At 43.5% G+C, this 19560-nt stretch overlaps 1 protein-coding gene across 4 annotated transcripts in view; it reads left to right on the top strand.

The window, feature by feature from the left end:
- The window catches only part of auts2a (activator of transcription and developmental regulator AUTS2 a), a 986792-nt gene that overhangs the window by 647268 nt on the left and 319964 nt on the right, over positions 1–19560 (top strand). For all 4 annotated transcript variants that reach the window (XM_068008151.1, XM_068008150.1, XM_068008149.1 and 1 more), the window contains exon 5: positions 265–294. In XM_068008151.1, coding sequence (XP_067864252.1) covers positions 265–294 — 30 coding nt within the window. The remainder of the gene's footprint in view (positions 1–264; positions 295–19560) is intronic.

Below are 19560 nucleotides of genomic sequence, written 5' to 3'. Positions count from 1 at the left end.
AATAATGTTGCTGAAACTCATTAGCTTGTGGCAGCTCTATGGTGCGCTTGGTTGACACTTTCGAAATGTGTTATTTTTAATCATTGTTCTGATTAGTGTTCATGAATATTAGTACATCTGCAGCTAACCCGAGTTTGTGTCTTCTTCTGTCAAGTTACACTGTTCTAGCTGGAAAGAAAAACACAGCAATTAACTCTCGTTGAATAGATGTTCCAACTTTTTACCGATTTCCCCTAATATCTTTTTTCCCCTTTTTTTTTTCAGTGTGACAGTGAAAGTGACCCAGATGAGAAGGTAAGATTATATTCGTTCACAGTCAGGCAACCTGTGTTAGCATTTTTCCCCTTTATGTGGTTTTTATTTTGGAAGATCACATACAAAATTCCACTCCTAAGGAAGATGGTTATTTATAAAAACAGAAGTGATTTTTTTCTTTCTTCATTTTTTATTATGTTTTGAGAAAAAAAAGTTTCTACCTTTGATTTAAAGAAAGTACAGCCACAAAACGTGGTTTATTGTGCTTATTCAGTGAGAGAAAACATAATTTTCAGAATTGGTTGTTGTCTGGCAGCTTCAATAAATAAATAGTTTGTGGTGTGTTCGGTGTCTGCTGCTCTTCGATGGGAACGCAGCAGCATTTCTGGATCACATCCGCGCAAAACACATGATTCCTCGGTGATGATATTCCATCGTATTCGGCTTATCGTACCTACGCCACTGTGAATGAAATTTTATAGAGGAAAAGAAATTATGTTTGAAAAGAAACAAATCAGTGAGGTCGGAGGAGGGGGATTGTAGTCTGGGATGGTGCTTGCAAAAATAATCATAATTATCATTTGAAACCAAGCAAGGTGAAAATTGCTTATACTTATCACATTGCTTGCAATTAATTTGAATTGGAAATGTTTGGGGATTGTGAATTCTGTTCATTTAATAGTAATAATTGCATTTTGTACAGCTATCTAAATGAGTTTGGGGATTAGGCACTGAAATTATGTCATTTCGACTGTGTATGGCTGTAGGCCTAGATACATTGAGATTACCCCCACCTTGTCTGCATCATTTGTTTCTGTGGTGAAAGCACTGATGGCCAGCGTGAGTTAGCTTAATGAGAATGTCCAATTAGATGACTACATTCTGTACTGCTATCATGCTGTGAATTTTCACATTAAAACCGCTTGATTTTTCCTGGCCTCTCGTTACATTTGATAAAATAAAAATACATTGTTCTCTGTCTGAATGCCTTTAATCATTCATTTTGGATTAAACCATATTGAAATATTAGATGTATACCTTTTTTTCATAATTAAGTCGCTTCCTGGTGGGCCTACTCTTAACAGAGCTCTGTCTGAATTGGACTTAATTTTTCCAGTCTTACCCAGTTGGGATACAAGCTTTGGTGGCTATGGTGCTTTTGAGAACTAGTTTGCATCTAATTTCAAGAGTTGTTCTGGTTCGTATGATATATGGGTTGGAGTATGAGAACTTCCCTGAATGTTTCAATTAAGCACAACTGGTTAGAACCAGACTGGAAAAGTAGGTATGTCTGCAAGATGGCGGTTCTAATGAATGATGCCGAATGATGCCTGCATATAAAGTTATTTCGAACCATAGTTGTTACTCGTTTTCTGTTTGATTCTGGATTATTAGAAGCCTGAACAACACTATAAAGGTAGTTCGCAAAGTATAGTATAACCAGGGTGTTAATGAGTCCTTTAACAGCAAGTTCAAGGTGTCACTGGTAAAATGTTGATCTGAAGTTAAAGCTAATTGCCTTGAGCACTGCGCCATGAATTTTAAGCCGTACGCTATAGTAGAATCGCCTTCCCTTTCTGAGGATGAATCATGCATTATGCTATTCTGTGTCTAGGAACTGTTGTGCAGTAACAGATGATTAAAATTAATATTTTATCACCTCCCCAATGGCTCAATTAGTAACAGTACCGCTCAGTGTGAAACAAAACTATACAGACTTGAAGCTCCTGGGCTCGATTCTCGATTTGGGCTACGTTAGCTGATGTTCACTGGCATGGCAGTAGAGGCGCTACAGACCATCTCAATCCCCCCTAGGATAGTGAAAGGAAAAATCAGTCAGGGTTCCAATTCCTAATTACCACCCGGTTACTCCTGCAAGCAAGTGCAGACATTGAGTGAGAACATTAGGCTCTATACTGTGATGACTCTTACAGTTGAACAGCTTGCTGGCACTCACTCTCTTGGTTTACACATGAATAGCCACTCGTATGAGATACCAAGGATGCCCGGTGTCCATGGGACCATGCCCTAGCATCAGTCAATGGGTTCAGCAGAGGAGGGAAGTAAGTAGAAATGGGGAAGCAAGATTTTTAAACTTAATATTTATCTTGAGCTGCAGTTGCTCACTTCAGTGTATATTAGCACAGAGACCCTTCATTTAAAAGTCCAGAGTGAACAAAAATTCCCCAAAATCAGATATTACTTTCTAACCTGTAGCGCATACTCAGGTGAAAATTAGAGTGAAAAGATTTTCATTATTTGTACGGGAGAAAGTTAATTCATTTTGTTGAAGCAAATGCTCATTCGGTTATGATTTTGCTCGGAATCTGTGGGATGCAGTTTGACAAGTCAGGAATCCGTGGGCTGCTGTCTCGGCTGGCAAGGAATCTACAGAATGCAGGATCCGCTGTGGAAAAATCTGTGGGATGCAGCGTGGACAGACTAGGAATGTGCAAGGTGCAAGATGGGCTGACCAGGAATGTGTGGGATACAGCACGGGCTGACCAGGAATGTGTGGGATACAGCACGGGCTGACCAGGAATGTGTGGGATACAGCACGGGCTGACCAGGAATGTGTGGGATACAGCATGGGCTGACCAGGAATGTGTGGGATACAGCAGGGGCTGACCAGGAATGTGTGGGATACAGCTTGGGCTGACCAGGAATGTGTGGGATACAGCATGGGCTGACCAGGAATGTGTGGGATACAGCAGCGGCTGACCAGGAATGTATGGGATACAGCTTGGGCTGACCAGGAATGTGTGGGATACAGCATGGGCTGACCAGGAATGTGTGGGATACAGCAGAGGCTGACCAGGAATGTGTGGGATACAGCACAGGCTGACCAGGAATATGCGGGATACAGCAGGGGCAGACCAGGAATGTGTGGGATACAGCAGCGGCTGACAAGGAATGTGTGGGATACAGCACAGGCTGACCAGGAATATGCGGGATACAGCAGCGGCTGACCAGGAATGTGCAGGATACAGCAGGGGCAGACCAGGAATGTGCGGGATACAGCACAAGCTGACCAGGAATATGTGGGATACAGCAGGGGCAGACCAGGAATGTGTGGGATACAGCAGCGGCTGACAAGGAATGTGCGGGATACAGCAGGGGCAGACCAGGAATGTGTGGGATACAGCACAAGCTGACCAGGAATATGCAGGATACAGCAGCGGCTGACAAGGAATGTGCGAGATACAGCATGGGCTGACCAGGAATGTGTGGGTTGCAGCATGGGCTGACCAGGAATATGTGGGATACAGCATGGGCTGACCAGGAATGTACATAATACCATGTGGACTGGCCAGGAACGTGCAGCATGAAGCTTCGGTCGGCCAGGAATGTGTGAGATTCAGCTTGGGCCAGTCAGGAATCTGCAGGATGCAGAGTGGTCTGCTAGCAGCACGCAGGATACAGCGTGCAGTCGATAGGAATGAGTAGAATACGTCATGGGCTGCCAGGAGTCTGCTGAATCCAGCAGGGATAGTGAGTACTGTATGGAAAACTATCAGCTGAGAATTGATCGAATGCAGCAGGAATGGAAAATAATGTGTGGAATGGAGCAGGGCTGTCAGGAATCTTTCGAATTTAGCAGAAAAATAGAGGCTGGAGCAGCAGTGAGTTATCTACGAAATGCACCCAGATTTATCAGAGACCCTACTTACTTTGTTGGTACAAGTGTTGGTAATATTGTATAGAGTAGATTTTTATGAATTTGTGCTAACGACACAAAGCCTCATTCACCCAGAGCACATATCGGAAATTTGGGCGTGAAGGTTCAGCGCACACTGTCGAATTAAGGTTGCCAACAGGATTGTCCTGGAGTCTTTGGGAATTAAAGATTAATCTGCCCCGACACCACTGTGAACAACACAGGAGAAAAATCATCGGGGCATTAAAAAATAATGCTCAAGGCACATCTCCAAACTTAATACAGGTTTTAACATTTTTATTGTGAGCAAATACTGGTACTTGCATAAACACCCACCCACCAACACACACCCACCAACACACACACACACACACCAACACACACACACACACACCAACACACACACACACACACACACACACACACACACCAACACACACACACCAACACACACACAGACACCAATACACCCACCCACCAACACACACACACATATCCCCACCCACCGACCCATACACACCAACACACCCACCCACCAACACACACCCCCCTGACTGGACAGCAAAACAGAGCTATCAATATAACTGGCATCTGCTGGCTCTGCATCACCCTAAGTAACGGGTGGTCTCCAAAATCGGCGTCTTTAATGTTTTTATATTTTTTCAAATCATGCCCAGACTTACCTGCAGCGTCTGCATGAAGTAAAAGGCAATGTATATAGAACTGATTTTCTGTGGGAGTGTATAAAGCTGCCTTTTACTTAGTATACGTACTGCCTTCATAGCACTGTGGGGTGCTATCCCACATTGAGAAGTCGGCCAGCTTTTCATTGCAGACACTTTCTGAGGGCAACCAAAGAACTGCTATAATCTTATTAAAACAGGTTCAGACTCTCTCTCTCAAATTATCCGAACTGGGTTCACAGTACCTTGGATGAGAAGATTGCACCAGTAACATGAGTTGCTCAAGTTTGACGTTTTCCATTATCTGAGCATAAGATGCACAGCAGCTTTCAACAAGCACCAACTTTATAGGCCTCTCTGTGGTGACTAAGCATGTAACAACATTCCAGGCCATGAATTAATGAATCTGATTTGAAAGTATATTGGAGACCACCTGAAGTCCGTGTCAGAAATGTGCCCTCTCGACATGGTTCACTGTTGTAATGTGATCAGTTAAATTGCTCTTTTGTATCACATTTTTCTCTGCATTGCGAGCACACACTAAATTGAGAAAACTACTGAACTCAGTACCTTTCTGCTGACTTTTAAACTCATGCGGACATGCTATTTAAAAGAGCTGTTAATGCTGCAAATGTTACAAATAAGTGCCATTTGTGGCAGTTTGCAATAGTGCAGTAATGTTAATCTAAATTTAAAACAATAAGCTCAGACTCCTCTAAAAATGGCACCACATCTCTAGGGAATTGCATTTGTAACTGCCTTGGCCACAGTTTCTTCTCAATTTGCTCATTTATTTTTTCTTGTAGCAATGCTTTGGTTGATCAGGAAGAATGCCTTAAATGAAAGAAAGTTTCCTCTCCCTCCCTATTGTGGAGTTGTATGACTTAAATGGCCGGTAGTGGAGGGCTGATGGTGTAGTGGTGCTATGGTTGTAATGGAACAGTGTGCTGGTTATGGAGCGGTGGTGGTGGTGGTGATGGAGCAGAGTTGGTGGTGGTGCAGTCGTATTTTGCTTTTGTATTGATGCGATGATGGTGGTGGTATTGCAGTGTGGTTGTGGAATGGTGGTAGTGGTGAGATGGATTGAAAGCTGTTGCCGAGGCAAAGTTTTCCGAAATTCCACTCCAGAGTGTACTGAACTGCTTGGGAATGGCTATAATTTGGGTTATCAGAATCAGATGCCTTTACTTCAATTGCTGCATTTCGTAGATGCATGAGTGTGTATGTGCATGCTTAGGAATTGAGGCTTTCCAGAGTAGTAATATAATGGACCTGATCTTAGTGTCTTTCTGACCAAAGTGTTGATACTTAGATTGATTAGGACCAGTGTTAAAACAATCACCTGTATTCATAATTATAATCAGCTTCATTCACAGATTAACAGAACTATTGGATAAAGACAGCAGAATAAAGGCTAATCTTGTGAGGCGTGTAGTAACTCTTTGAAATTGCCTTCAAAACCAATAGAGTGACATTTTCGAGGCTTTTCTGATCACTGTGAGTTGATCCAGTGAGTAGCTCAGCCAGAAAATTCCTATGGAGTCATTTTCACTTTGGGCATGGGCAGAGAACTGATGGCTGTGCATCATCTGCCCATTATACACCCAGCCTGATTTTTCTTTTGACTCCATTGAAGAAAAACTGGGCGGGATCTATAACGAGCAGCAAAAAAAGTGAAAATGATCCCTGTAGGTTTGATGCGTGGTCTATGCTGAATCAATTCACCTCAGTCAGGATAAGTGGTAGGACTGCTACAAGTGGCCTCAGCACCCCTGATTTAGAGGGAGGAAATCAGTTGGAATTCAAGCTTCTGCTCACCATCCAGTGATCCTGACTGGAAGTGTGGGCATGTAGGTGTTGCGTATGGACAGGATTGGGCTCAGTGATGCCCCTGACGGTGAGGTAGTCTGCAGACACACATTATGAAGACTCACACATGAATAAACCTGGCACTCATAGAATTGCATTCAGGAGAGGAAGGCTGGTTAGGAAAATTAACAAGAAAAATTAAGCAGCATCTTTCATTTTTTAATTGAGCTTCAAAAGAACGCTACTAACCTGCCTGCTTGTCCTACTGCTCTTTTATAATGTTCAGTAACTTCGATATTCAGAAAAGAACAGGAATTCTCAGTCTTTTCATAAAATCATAGAAATTACATCACAGGAGGAGTCCATTCAGTCCATGGTTTCTCTGCTGGTGCTAGCACTTCAACTGGATCTATCTACTTCAATCCATTTTCCTGATCTGCGCCCACATTTTTTTTTATTGTTCTTTTCAAATACTTATCCAGTTCCTTCTTAAATGTTGATATGATCTCTGCCTCAATAACCACTTGTGGTAAAGCATTTTGTGCTCTTAATATCTTTCTGTGTGAAAACATATCTTCCAATTTCCTCCTTCTAATGATAAACCCAACTTTTTTCCCCTTGTTATTGATTCACCAACCAGTGGCAACAACTTTTCACCATTTACACTCTCAGAACAATTCAGAGTTTTGAAAACCTTTAGTAGATCCCCCTGAACCTTCTCTGTTCTCTTTTCGAACATTAAAGAGTAAAAGTTTAAGTCTTTGTACAGCAGTACTGCAGCAGTAGCGGAGGCCGCAGCAGTCACTGCTGAGTGACATCACGTTGTTAGGTGTTGTGATCTGATGGTGTTCACAGCAGATGGTTCTTAGATCTATAATGGGGAAGCTTTGAAGTCACGTACTCATAGAAGCAGGACAGAGACGAAACGAAGAGGCACTGAGATTACAACTCACTTAAGTTTTTCCACATCTGCTAGAGTATGTTGTCGTTCGCAGATGGCTGTGTTATTTTTCTGCATAAAAGCTGTGAATTCCACAAAAAGCTTTATGTTATCGAGGTGGAGAGTGTCAAAAGGACCCACAGTGATGGGCCTTGCTGCAGCAAGGCACATTAGCTGGACAATAAGTGCTTTTATACTGCACTTAAAGGAGTTCTAGGACCAATCCCCACTGCCACTTACTGGGTGAGCTTCAATAGTTCTTTGCTGGGCTGGTAGATGGAGTTCTTGGCAACAATGAAAAAACACTGAAGAGAATGAAAAGAAAACAAATTTTCAATTAAAAAAAAAACCCTTCAAAACAAACCACACCATTCTGACACTGGACTACGTTTTCTATAGCAGAGGAAAACTGCTTCATGACGGTGGGCAGCGGTTCCATAAGAAGTACAAACTATACATCTGAAAGGGGCGTCGTGCCTCCTTCCGTGGCTGATACCTCACAGCGACACTTGAGTCTGCTGTGATACTTAGGTGATGAGTTCCGTCTGTTGTCAATCAGGCCACAGGGGTAGAACAAGCTGGTGCTGTCCATTCCAGCCCTGGGTAAACAATATCCAGTGACAAAGAGCGAGGCTGGCAGCAGTATTCGAGGACAAACCTGAGGCAAATAGGAAGGAAGGAAACTGAGATTCCAATTAATTTAAAGAATGGTCTGTGTATTTTTTTACATATCAAGTGCAGGAAAAATAAATTAATCCAATGTAGTAAAGGCTTCTTGAGGTGTAAATACGGTGATAAATGAAAGCAGAAAGCATTCGTCTAACGCTGGTTCACATTACATTTACTTCACTGAGGTCCTCAAATAAAACAGATTGACCCCAGGATGCTGGAGAAAAGACTGTCAACATGAATATGGTTTGAAAGGTGCATTGCTGCCTGGTAACCTGTCTTGTGAGACACTCCGTTAGTTTTGTAGGTGCAAATGGACACGTTCCACCTGAACACTGATTGTTGGCAGGTTATTCCACTGCTGGGGGCATCAGCAGTCGAATAGCCTACCGGCCTTGTCCTCAGCTGATATGCACGTCTGTACACACACACACACACACACACACTTTCCTGTATAGTGATTTGGATTGAAAAACCCAGCTTATTTTTTTTCCCATTTCCCGCCATTGCTTCAGTGGAGTTGAACTAACTCGACAGGGATCATGGATCAGCCCTGGGACCTCCTTGGTACATATGTCTTGGCACCACGCTAGATAGATTTCTTACGGAACTATTGAAAGAGTACAACTTGACTGAGGAGTCTGTTATCTCTGTGATTACTGTATAATCCTTTAAATTTCTTAGTAAAAATTAACTGCCCTGTTCAAGAAAAAAAGAGTGGTGAGAATGTGGAACATGGAGTGATTGAAGCAGATAGCATCGATACATTCAAGGAGAGGCTTGATGCATACATGAGGGAGAAGGGAATAGAGGGATATGGATGAGGCTCGCTTGGTGTATAATCACCGGCATAGACTAGTTGGGACAAATTGCCTGTTTCTGTGCTGTAGATTCTATGCAATACGTTGTAGACATGTATGCACAGAATGTGTAGCATCTGCTGCATTGCAAACTTACCTAGCAGTCAGTATGGCAGCACTTGAGACTAGGGCACTTGATTTATTTAAGTAACAGTTAGCTGCTGTTATTGAAAGATGGTATGGTTGGTATTCTGGAAGGCTGAGATCAAGTGGTCCAAAGGATCTCCTTGCTTTGAACCTTTCCTGTGAGTCTCCTTGATGCTCCCCATTTCCCTTTGTCCAGGCTGTTTGGGACGCAGGGGAATACGATGTTGAGTGAAACTAAGGTGCAACCATTTTACCTCAGAAAAATGTCAACAAAAATACATTTTGGCAACATCTTGATAGGTCAGCCTCAAAAAAAAAAGATTTTTAATGATAAATTGCCACGATTTACAGCCATGTGTGTTCTCAACATTTTGCAATGAGATTTAATAGGATGGAGCTTTACTGCTGCACAAAGATTTCTAAATTAAACTTGACAATCACAGGAATTGGCTGTGCTGCTGCGTCTGAGGGATTCAGATTTACTGGTCCATTATCGAAGTGCTGTTTCATATTTAAAGTGTAAAGGGACTCCAAGGCCCATAAACGCAGTCAAATGCAGAATTTCAGACTGTCAACAGGACCATATATTGTGTGAATCTAACACGGGGGACACACTGCTAATCTTATGATGGGAACATTCTGTACTTCAAGGCACATTTTTTTTTGTAACTTAAGGAGTCCCAACAGCTGTGCACCATTAATAAAGATGAATAATTAGAATTAATAATCAGTTACACATTTTGTGTTGATTGTTGGGGTGGTTGGAGGCTTGGGCTTCTGTTAAGCACATTGTTTATTCAGCTGTCATTTCAGGCAGTAATCTGCAAATGCGTATGACATCAAGTACTTGCAAATCCCAAATGATCAGTACTTTATCTTCAGAAAGTAATGCAAATTTCAAATGTGAACTTCATATGAAAATACAGCCAGGTTGGCATTGAGCACACATCTTCCCAAATCATTATTCTCATCTCACCATATAAGTCTAATACAGACATGCGATGTACCAGAGCAAATTCCCACTCGTTCCTGTCAAATATAAGTCTGAGCCAGGCGTAAAATGTTCTCCAAAATTCTGCTTTCATTTTTGGCAAGGCTTGTGAAATAATTACATGCTTATCCTCCACTGTTGAAAACATTAGTATTGTCATACAGACTGGAGAGACCTAGGTTTTTTGCCTGGTTTGGATGAATCTCACATGGAGTAGCAGTGGTGGCCTACATTTGGCCTCAGGGCCCCTGGGATGTAGAGATAGAAAATAACCAGGATTTCTGTTCCTGACCACTATCCAGTAATTCCCTATGACAAGGATGTGTATATAGATGCTGGGTGAGTACAGCTTTCGCACTCAATTCTGATGGTCTTAGCAGCCTTGTGGTTCATCAACAATCACTATTCAGGCTTGTACATAAAGAATGGCCACTTGTGCAAAACACTGGAGGGTTGTTGCTTGCAGTGGAGTAGAATCATTGCATCTCTGGTGAGCTAAAGGGAGAAAAGTGGAGTAGAGGGGGAGAAATGATGCTTATTTTTTTTTTTCTGACACTCTGGGGTGCCTTATTGCCTTACAGATTCATTCCAGATTCCTTGCAGTGACATTACATCAAGCCAAAGCTCTACAAGCCAAAGCTCTACACTCTGCCCGAGGGGATTTCTCCCTGACTGCATCCCCCCGGCATACAATGGCAGGAAGGCTCCAAATGGTTGCCTTCCCCCACTTGACCACTTGATCTTCGCCAAAAGGCCGAGAAGCAAGAAGCGAGAAATGATGCTTATTCCCTGAACATATCTGCTTATTTCACTCTGTTTCACATAACTTATGGATCAAGCTGACAAAAACCCTTAAGCAAGTCGTAGAAAACAAGTAAACCTTTTTAGAAAGCCAGAACTCCCCTTCTGCTGACTCACTGGACTGTCAGACAATGAGTACAACTGCCCCTCCCCACTAGACTGTCAGACAATGGTTGTATCTTCCCCCGCTCCCCCCCCCACCCAGTTTCAGACAATGGATACGTCTCCCCCTCCCCACTAGACTGTCAGGCAATGCATTCATAACCCCATCCCCAATTAGATTGTAAGACGATGGATGCATCTTCTCTCTGCCCTTGGTGACTGTCAGAGATGTTGCAATGACTTCTCGCTGTACCGTCTGAGAAGATGCATACATATGGAAAAGAATGTATACTTACCATCAGGCACCCAGAGTACAAAAGCATCCACCCACCACAAGACTATCAAGGAATTCTATACTCCCCTTCACTAGAACACTAGGGAATTCTGTTCATACACAGCCACTATGAGACTGCCTGGAATCAAAACACATCCTCCACCACAAATAACATAACAGAACAGCATCTCTCTTTACCATGGCTCCAGTTACATGCAGCAGACACCTAATCATCAAGAAAGTACGAAATTGAAAGTTTAACATCTAAGCATTCTGTTCCCCTCCACATAGACACTAACAATGTTTTGCCTTGGTACATGTTAAACGCAGTTGCATTAGGGTTTTCAAAGGGTCGAATCATCCCAGTTTTCAGGTAGAGCATGTCAATCACTCGGCTCTGAAAGGGTCTAACATAATTTTTATTTTTGCTACATTATTATATACTTTTGTGAAATCTAGAACCTGAAGAATATCCAGTGCTCTGACCATGTAAAATGAAAAGTGGTTACATAGGTCTGAAATGCTTCCTTAGGACTTTATAGGCATTTCAAAAGATTCTCTTAATTATTCAGGCATATGCGTCTTGATACAAAGACAAATGGTGCTTGTTTGATTTTCTTTAAGTCAGGAAATGAAGTAAGAGCTCTCCTGAGGAATGGCATTTCGCTTCATTTAGATGATAGACGTAAGTATGTTTCTCAGATAAGAACAGTTGCTTGGCTCTCATTTTCATCTTTGAAGGGCAGTCATGTCTGTCAGCTCATCGACACATGCATTATCCTTGTCATTTTAAACAAAGTGACCTGTGGGAATGAGTACTCGGGTGTGACATGTTAATGGGCTGTTGGATGACAGGTAAAGTACTTGCTATTAAACCAGGACGTTTATTAGTTTTCCTTTGGTTGACATGAAGGAGCTACTGTACTTACAAAATCCTTTGTGAATGTTTTTTTTAAGTGTGTATTGTGTGTGTTTATATATATAAAGTTAATTATCTCTGTGTTGTTGCTACTCAGAGTTTTCCATTTATGATTCATGGATGTTCACAGGCCTAACCTTTTAGCCACTACTAATGTTAAGCCCAGCATCTCTGCTAAAATGAGAATCAGGGCCTCTGACTCTATTTTATCTTCAGAACTCCTCACTGACTTGAAGTTTACTGCTGGATTCTCAGTTTCCAAAGGTGTGTGTTTAGTTCTCATCCCAATTTTGATTAAAAGAAGCACATTGACTGTGATTGCTGAATCCTTCTAACATCGTATAGTTACCTTCAGTATTGTGCTTGGACTAAACAAAACCTGAATCTCACTGTGAAAAGAACAGTCCTAGCAGAAGTTTAGTCTGACCTATGAGTAGCTTTGTTTCAACCTCTTTTTGTTGCTTTGGGGACTGCATTTCAGGGTAGTATGTGTGATGTTCGGTTGAGTGTATGCCTCTGTTGGAGTGAGAAGGGGTAGAGGACTTAATAGCAGAACATGATTAGTTTGTTGGCCTGCTGCTTCACGTTTCCCTACTCTATCCATACTCTGATATTGAAGAACGTACAGGGTGTCCTCCTCCAAAGGAGTCAAGGCCCTTTGATTTATGAAGCTTTCTCCAGTTGGAAACTGATCTCTTGAATTTTGTACCATCTTGTGATCTAAGCAGAAAAGTGACCTTGAGACACTACAAGTGGAAAGAGCACATGCATAGCAACGGTCATGGGCCCAATCTCCAGGTTTCTGTGGGCAGGCAGGAAACCATAAGATGCATGGAGATCTCCAAGCATGAAAGTAGGCTCAGCCTTCTCAGTCTTAGGTACCCTACTCTGGGGAGTAATGGCCTGGAGCCTGGTCTGCCCCAATCCAATCCTTGTGTGGGCATGGAGATTAAGGTCTCCCAGACAGATTCCTCACACAGGCTGTCCTTCACAGGTCCCATGAAAGACTGGCAGGAGCTCATAAACACACGATAATAACGGTGACGCTAACCATCTGGAAAATGTCCTTGAAAATCCTTCAGGGCCTGTTGGCCATCTCCCCAATCTGAAAAAATGGGGAACTTTCAGAAGCATTTAGCACAAATGGGTTCCAAACTTGACATGACAAATGTGTCACCAGACTAGGTCAACTACTCAAGCAAGGCCAGAATTTACTTTTCTAACAGCTGACATGCCCTGTTCTGCTAACTTCAAACTAAATAAGTACCAAAAGCATGCTCAAAAAACTCTATTGTATACCGATCCTCCCCCCCACCTTATAAATGTACCTCCACTCCTTACAAATCCCTGCAGATACAACTCCACCCTTTGTACCTTGTTTGTTTCCAGGTCATAAGAAATCACCGAAAACCTAAAAGGGGCTTGGGAGTGAGATGTAGGCCACCAGATAACAGAGGGGGAATGGAGCGGAGTATGGAAGCAAACCCTTACAAACTACCACCTGCAGCAAAATGTGGGTGGGCCAGCTCAGGATAATACATTTAACTTACCACACCCGATACCTGCTCCACAAATTCTACCCCTCTCGGGAGGGACAAATGCTGGAGGGGCTGAAGCAACAGGAGCATATTGCTGCATACATTCTGGTCCTGTCCCCTCATTCAGCCTTTTCTGGCAGCAATCGAGGAGGCCCACCTCCGCTAGCCGCAAGCTGATTCATCATCTCCACTGTGACAGAGCACAGCCCTCCTCTCAACAGACATGGGTGAAACATATGTGGGACATATGCCAGTCAAAGAGACTTTATTGCTCCCTCTGGAACCTGGAAAATACCAGGCAGCGTGACAACACATGGTCTTATGCCTAGAAGCTCACATGATCCAGGCATATGCAATCCAGAGCCATACCACTCCCCAAGGAAATCTGAGTGAAGTCACAAACAAATCCCATTTCTCCACAAAAGACAATGCCCAAACGGTACACGGCGATCACCATGTTTATAAGACATTTGATGCCTCCTGAACCAGCCATATCCCAGGATCATGGCCAAATTATGCTGACCAAATAGTGCATTGTTCCCAGTGTGTGGTCAACGTACCAACAACTTCAAAGTACCGCGTACCCCTTTGTAAGTACTGTGTGATAAAGTGCACCATGACTATATAAAATATATGCATGTACAAATGTACTGTACTCGTACAAAACAAAAATAATTATTTCGGGGAGAGAAAGTATTCAAAAAATTGTTGCCATAAAGAGAAACTAATTTAAAGCAAAAAGAATTAAAAGGCAGGTGAGAAAAATGGTCTTCATCCAGAGGGTGGTTAGAAAGTGGAATTCTCTGCCACACACTATAATAAAAGCAGGGACCATAAAATTCTTTTAAAAGGGAATGAAATATTATTGGTGACGGGACTGAGCAAGAGAGTGGAATTATTTAGGGACACATGGGAGAAAAACACCAGCATAGACTTGATGGGACGAAAGGCCTCTTCCGTTCTGTAGCTTTCTTTGATTCTATGATTCTAAGTGATATGTGCAAATGGCAGGCAGTGATCTAGACTCATTAGTATTCTATTTTGAAGGGAGTGAGGCAGAAACAGCAAAATATTTCAATAATGTTTGATATATATGCACAAAACAGTACTGTCAGGGTCAGACACTTAAAAATGATGTAGTTCCTGGATTCGAAACCCATCGAAGTGAATAACACTGGGATTTTTTTTATATCAAGACACTCGGAGGTAGCAATTTTTCTCATGAACAGTTGCTGAGAATAAGTGAGACTTGACAAGGTGCATACAAACCTTTAGTAGATTTAAATTCATACTTTTTTTTTCTACAAAGCCTCAAATGCTAGGAAATATTATGAATTGTTCCTTGAAATGTATTTCTATTGAGGACCAAGCATATTGAATTGTGTTTAAAGAACTTGTCGAAAGATACCAATGGCCTCAGACAGATTGACACGTTTGTAGTTTTACTTTATTCCAGAGAATCCCACCACAATGTAATTGTGCACTTGAGTGAAACATGTCGAGATGTAAAGTAGAGCTGAGTGTCCAGCCCTTCAGATCCTGATAAAATACTTCAACTCCCTGCCTCAGAAAGTTCATCTTCGATTCCTCTTTGTCAATCCATTTGTGAGACATCAGCGTTGCTGACATTTATATTCCTTTTGCCCTCTGTCCTCTGTTTGGTAGGACAGTACACATGCCAGTTGCTATTACTGTACCAGAAATTGAAACAGTAGGCAGTGGAGTCAACTTATTGGATAGTTATACTGTACAGTTTGTATCAATCCAGAGTGGTTGCAGCTTTGCCTCATTGTAAATGGTGCAATGTAATTCGGGGGTGGAGTCACTTCCGAGAGGCATTCTCGCACTGCTTTAGGTTCCCACCCTCAACGGTTTTAATTGTAGCCCCATGTGCACCAAAATATAAAAAGCGACTGCATGGGAGTTTTTAAAACGTCATTTTAAATGTTGTTAATATTGGCAGAGAGTTGGATAGGCAGCTGGCTCGCTGTCAACTGTACAATTTAACTGGCATTTAGATGTCAGTGGTCTAGAAATTAGTTATCGGACCCAGACTTGACACAGGGCGCCCAGGGCCCGAAGATGGATGGAAATCGGTCCTCCGGCCTCATCAGCATATCGGTCACGCCACCACAGGCAACTCGCCCGAGCGAGGTCATTAATGTCGGGCCGCCTGCCTCGCTGGCAGTGGCTCGCAGGTAAGTCCCGGGAGGGATGATTGGAGCGGGAGTGATCGAAACTTACCTGGAGTTGGCGGCCGCGGAGGCCGCTAAAGATTCCTGAACAGGACAGGCCCAATACCTGGTCCGTTCATCGCTGACTGTTTTGTCGTTGGGGTCTTTCAACAGGTCTTAGGGCCCTTATTTAAATATTTAGGCGGACGCCTGAAAAAATGGCCCCTCAAATTTAGCAATGGGATTAACGCCTGCACAGTTTGGGTGCAGGCCGCCACACTGCTAAATTGGTGTGCTTTGCACCCGTTTTATGTCCGAATGGATAAACGCACACCAATTTCTGTCCCACACACTCACTCACAAACCACTCTATTATCGGTAACCACAAAGTGATATTGAGCTGACTGTATAACTCAGGTCTACCAGCCCCTTGTTTGAAACTGTTATCTGTCTCGACCTGATATCTGTCAGATCATGATGCTCTCATTTCTCTTCACCTTCACGTCTCCCTAAACTTTCTGTCTCAGCATTATTCCTTTGTAGATCCACAGCACATTTTTATTGATGCCTGTGATGAATATTAGCATTTATGAGCATAGAATATTTTTTAAGAAATGCAGGCAAACATGTAAGGAACTCGATATTTGGTTAAAGTGGCATAAAGTGGTATTGAACGTTTACAGAGTAGTGCGCTTATTTACAATGATCTACCTGAGGCTCTATAAGGTACAGATGGTTACCATGGAGTTTTGCTGTCGTTGGAGATGCATGTAATTGATCAATTACAGTGGTGATTGATGCATACATACTGCTTCCCATTAAGTTCACTACTGAGGCCTGAAAGACGTCATTGCGCTACCATCCTTGCAGTGTGTGTTATCGGTTTAATTGAAATCTTCCATGTTCACTGAGACCAGCGAAGTTTCCTGCTGCATTGGGAAAGGGCCTTGCTTTTAGAATAATGTTTTTTTCCTTCCTTTTTGTGTTATTTTTAAGAAAAGACGATATTGAGCTGAGATGTTAGCAAAAATAGAATGGTGGCTGGGTGACATCAGGGCAAGTATGAGGAAGCCATTTTACGCAGTATGAATTATGCTCATTGACTGTGTCTCTGCACTCCGAGCAGGGAGCTGCAATCACAATGATAGGGTTACAACACTGTCGCCCTAAATCTTTGAGTCACGCTTCATATGAGTGCGGCTCCCTGCTGGGATTATGGGATCACCAAATCACCCCTGCAGTCCAAACAATCAGTCACCTTGCTGGTCTGAGGGGAAAACGGTAACTCTGTACCTGCTGTCAGCCCACCATCTATGGTCGGAAAAAGGTTTACTCCAGAAATAATATTTTCATGTCATAAAGCATGAGGCTAGGCTGCTACTTTCCTTCAAAATATGTTAATTTCTGGTATTAAAGTATAATATTTCTTTATTTGCGATGGGGGGAAGTGTGTACAGTCGCTGCCATTTTTGAACTGTCTTTTATATTCAGGATAAAAGGAAGACTAGATAATGCCTTGTATTAGGACTTTTGGGGAATGGCTCATGGAGGCCGCTGTCCATAAATGGAAAGTCTTGAACTTATATCACTTTTTCTCACTTTCCTCTGAATCGTCACCAAGAAATTTTAATTATACATTTAATTACACTGACATGCACAGCAAGATCCCATAAACAGCAGCAAACTAAATGAACAATTGATCTGTATTTGATGCTATTGATTGCGGTGATGAACTGATACGTTTTGCCAAACAATGCACCTGTGGCTTGCTTTTTTTTTATTCGTTCACGGGATGTGGGCGTCGCTTGCAAGGCCGGCATTTATTGCCCATCCCTAATTGCCCTTGAGAAGGTGGTGGTGAGCCGCCTTCTTGAACCGCTGCAGTCCGTGTGGTGACGGTTCTCCCACAGTGCTGTTAGGAAGGGAGTTCCAGGATTTTGACCCAGCGACAATGAAGGAACGGCGATATATTTCCAAGTCGGGATGGTGTGTGACTTGGAGGGGAACGTGCAGGTGGTGTTGTTCCCATGTGCCTGCTGCCCTTGTCGTTCTAGGTGGTAGAGGTCGCGGGTTTGGGAGGTGCTGTCGAAGAAGCCTTGGCGAGTTGCTGCAGTGCATCCTGTGGATGGTGCACACTGCAGCCACAGTGCGCCGGTGGTGAAGGGAGTGAATGTTTAGGGTGGTGGATGGGGTGCCAATCAAGCGGGCTGCTTTATCTTGGATGGTGTCGAGCTTCTTGAGTGTTGTTGGAGCTGCACTCATCCAGGCAAGTGGAGAGTATTCCATCACACTCCTGACTTGTGCCTTGTAGATGGTGGAAAGGCTTTGGGGAGTCAGGAGGTGAGTCACTCGCCGCAGAATACCCAGCCTCTGACCTGCTCTCGTAGCCACAGTATTTATATGGCTGGTCCAGTTAAGTTTCTGGTCAATGGTGACCCCCAGGATGTTGATGGTGGGGGATTCGGCGATGGTAATGCCGTTGAATGTCAAGGGGAGGTGGTTAGACTCTCTCTTGTTGGAGATGGTCATTGCCTGGCACTTATCTGGCGCGAATGTTACTTGCCACTTATCAGCCCAAGCCTGGATGTTGTCCAGGTCTTGCTGCATGCGGGCTCGGACTGCTTCATTATCTGAGGGGTTGCAAATGGAACTGAACACTGTGCAGTCATCAGCGAACATCCCCATTTCTGACCTTATGATGGAGGGAAGGTCATTGATGAAGCAGCTGAAGATGGTTGGGCCTAGGACACTGCCCTGAGGAACTCCTGCAGCAATGCCCTGGGGCCTCCAACAACCACTACCATCTTCCTTTGTGCTAGGTATGACTCCAGCCACTGGAGAGTTTTCCCCCTGATTCCCATTGACTTCAATTTTACTAGGGCTCCTTGGTGCCACACTCGGTCAAATGCTGCCTTGATGTCAAGGGCAGTCACTCTCACCTCAGCTCTGGAATTCAGCTCTTTTGTCCATGTTTGGACCAAGGCTGTGATGAGGTCTGGAGCCGAGTGGTCCTGGCGGAACCCAAACTGAGCATCGGTGAGCAGGTTATTGGTGAGTAAGTGCCGCTTGATAGCACTGTCGACGACACCTTCCATCACTTTGCTGATGATTGAGAGTAGACTGATGGGGCGGTAATTGGCCGGATTGGATTTGTCCTGCTTTTTGTGGACAGGACATACCTGGGCAATTTTCCACATTGTCGGGTGGATGCCAGTGTTGTAGCTGTACTGGAACAGCTTGGCTAGAGACGCAGCTAGTTCTGGAGCACAAGTCTTCAGCACTACAGCTGGGATGTTGTCGGGGCCCATAGCCTTTGCTGTATCCAGTGCACTCAGCCGTTTCTTGATATCACGTGGAGTGAATCGAATTGGCCGAAGACTGGCTTCCGTGATGGTGGGGATATCGGGAGGAGGCTGAGATGGATTATCCACTCGGCACTTCTGGCTGAAGATGGTTGCAAACGCTTCAGCCTTGTCTTTTGCACTCACGTGCTGGACTCCGCCATCATTGAGAATGGGGATGTTTGCAGAGCCTCCTCCTCCCGTTAGTTGTTTAATTGTCCACCACCATTCACGACTGGATGTGGCAGGACTGCAGAGCTTTTATCTGATCCATTGGTTGTGGAATCGCTTAGCTCTGTCTATAACATGTTGCTTCCGCTGTTTAGCATGCATGTAGTCCTGAGTAGTAGCTTCACCAGGTTGGCACCTCATTTTTAGGTATGCCTGGTGCTGCTCCTGGCATGCTCTTCTACACTCCTCATTGAACCAGGGTTGATCCCCTGGCTTGTTGGTAATGGT

This window comes from Heptranchias perlo, chromosome 28 (assembly GCF_035084215.1).
Source record: "Heptranchias perlo isolate sHepPer1 chromosome 28, sHepPer1.hap1, whole genome shotgun sequence".
In the NCBI taxonomy this organism is placed as follows: domain Eukaryota; kingdom Metazoa; phylum Chordata; class Chondrichthyes; order Hexanchiformes; family Hexanchidae; genus Heptranchias; species Heptranchias perlo.
This window is presented reverse-complemented; position numbering and strand designations above follow the sequence as displayed.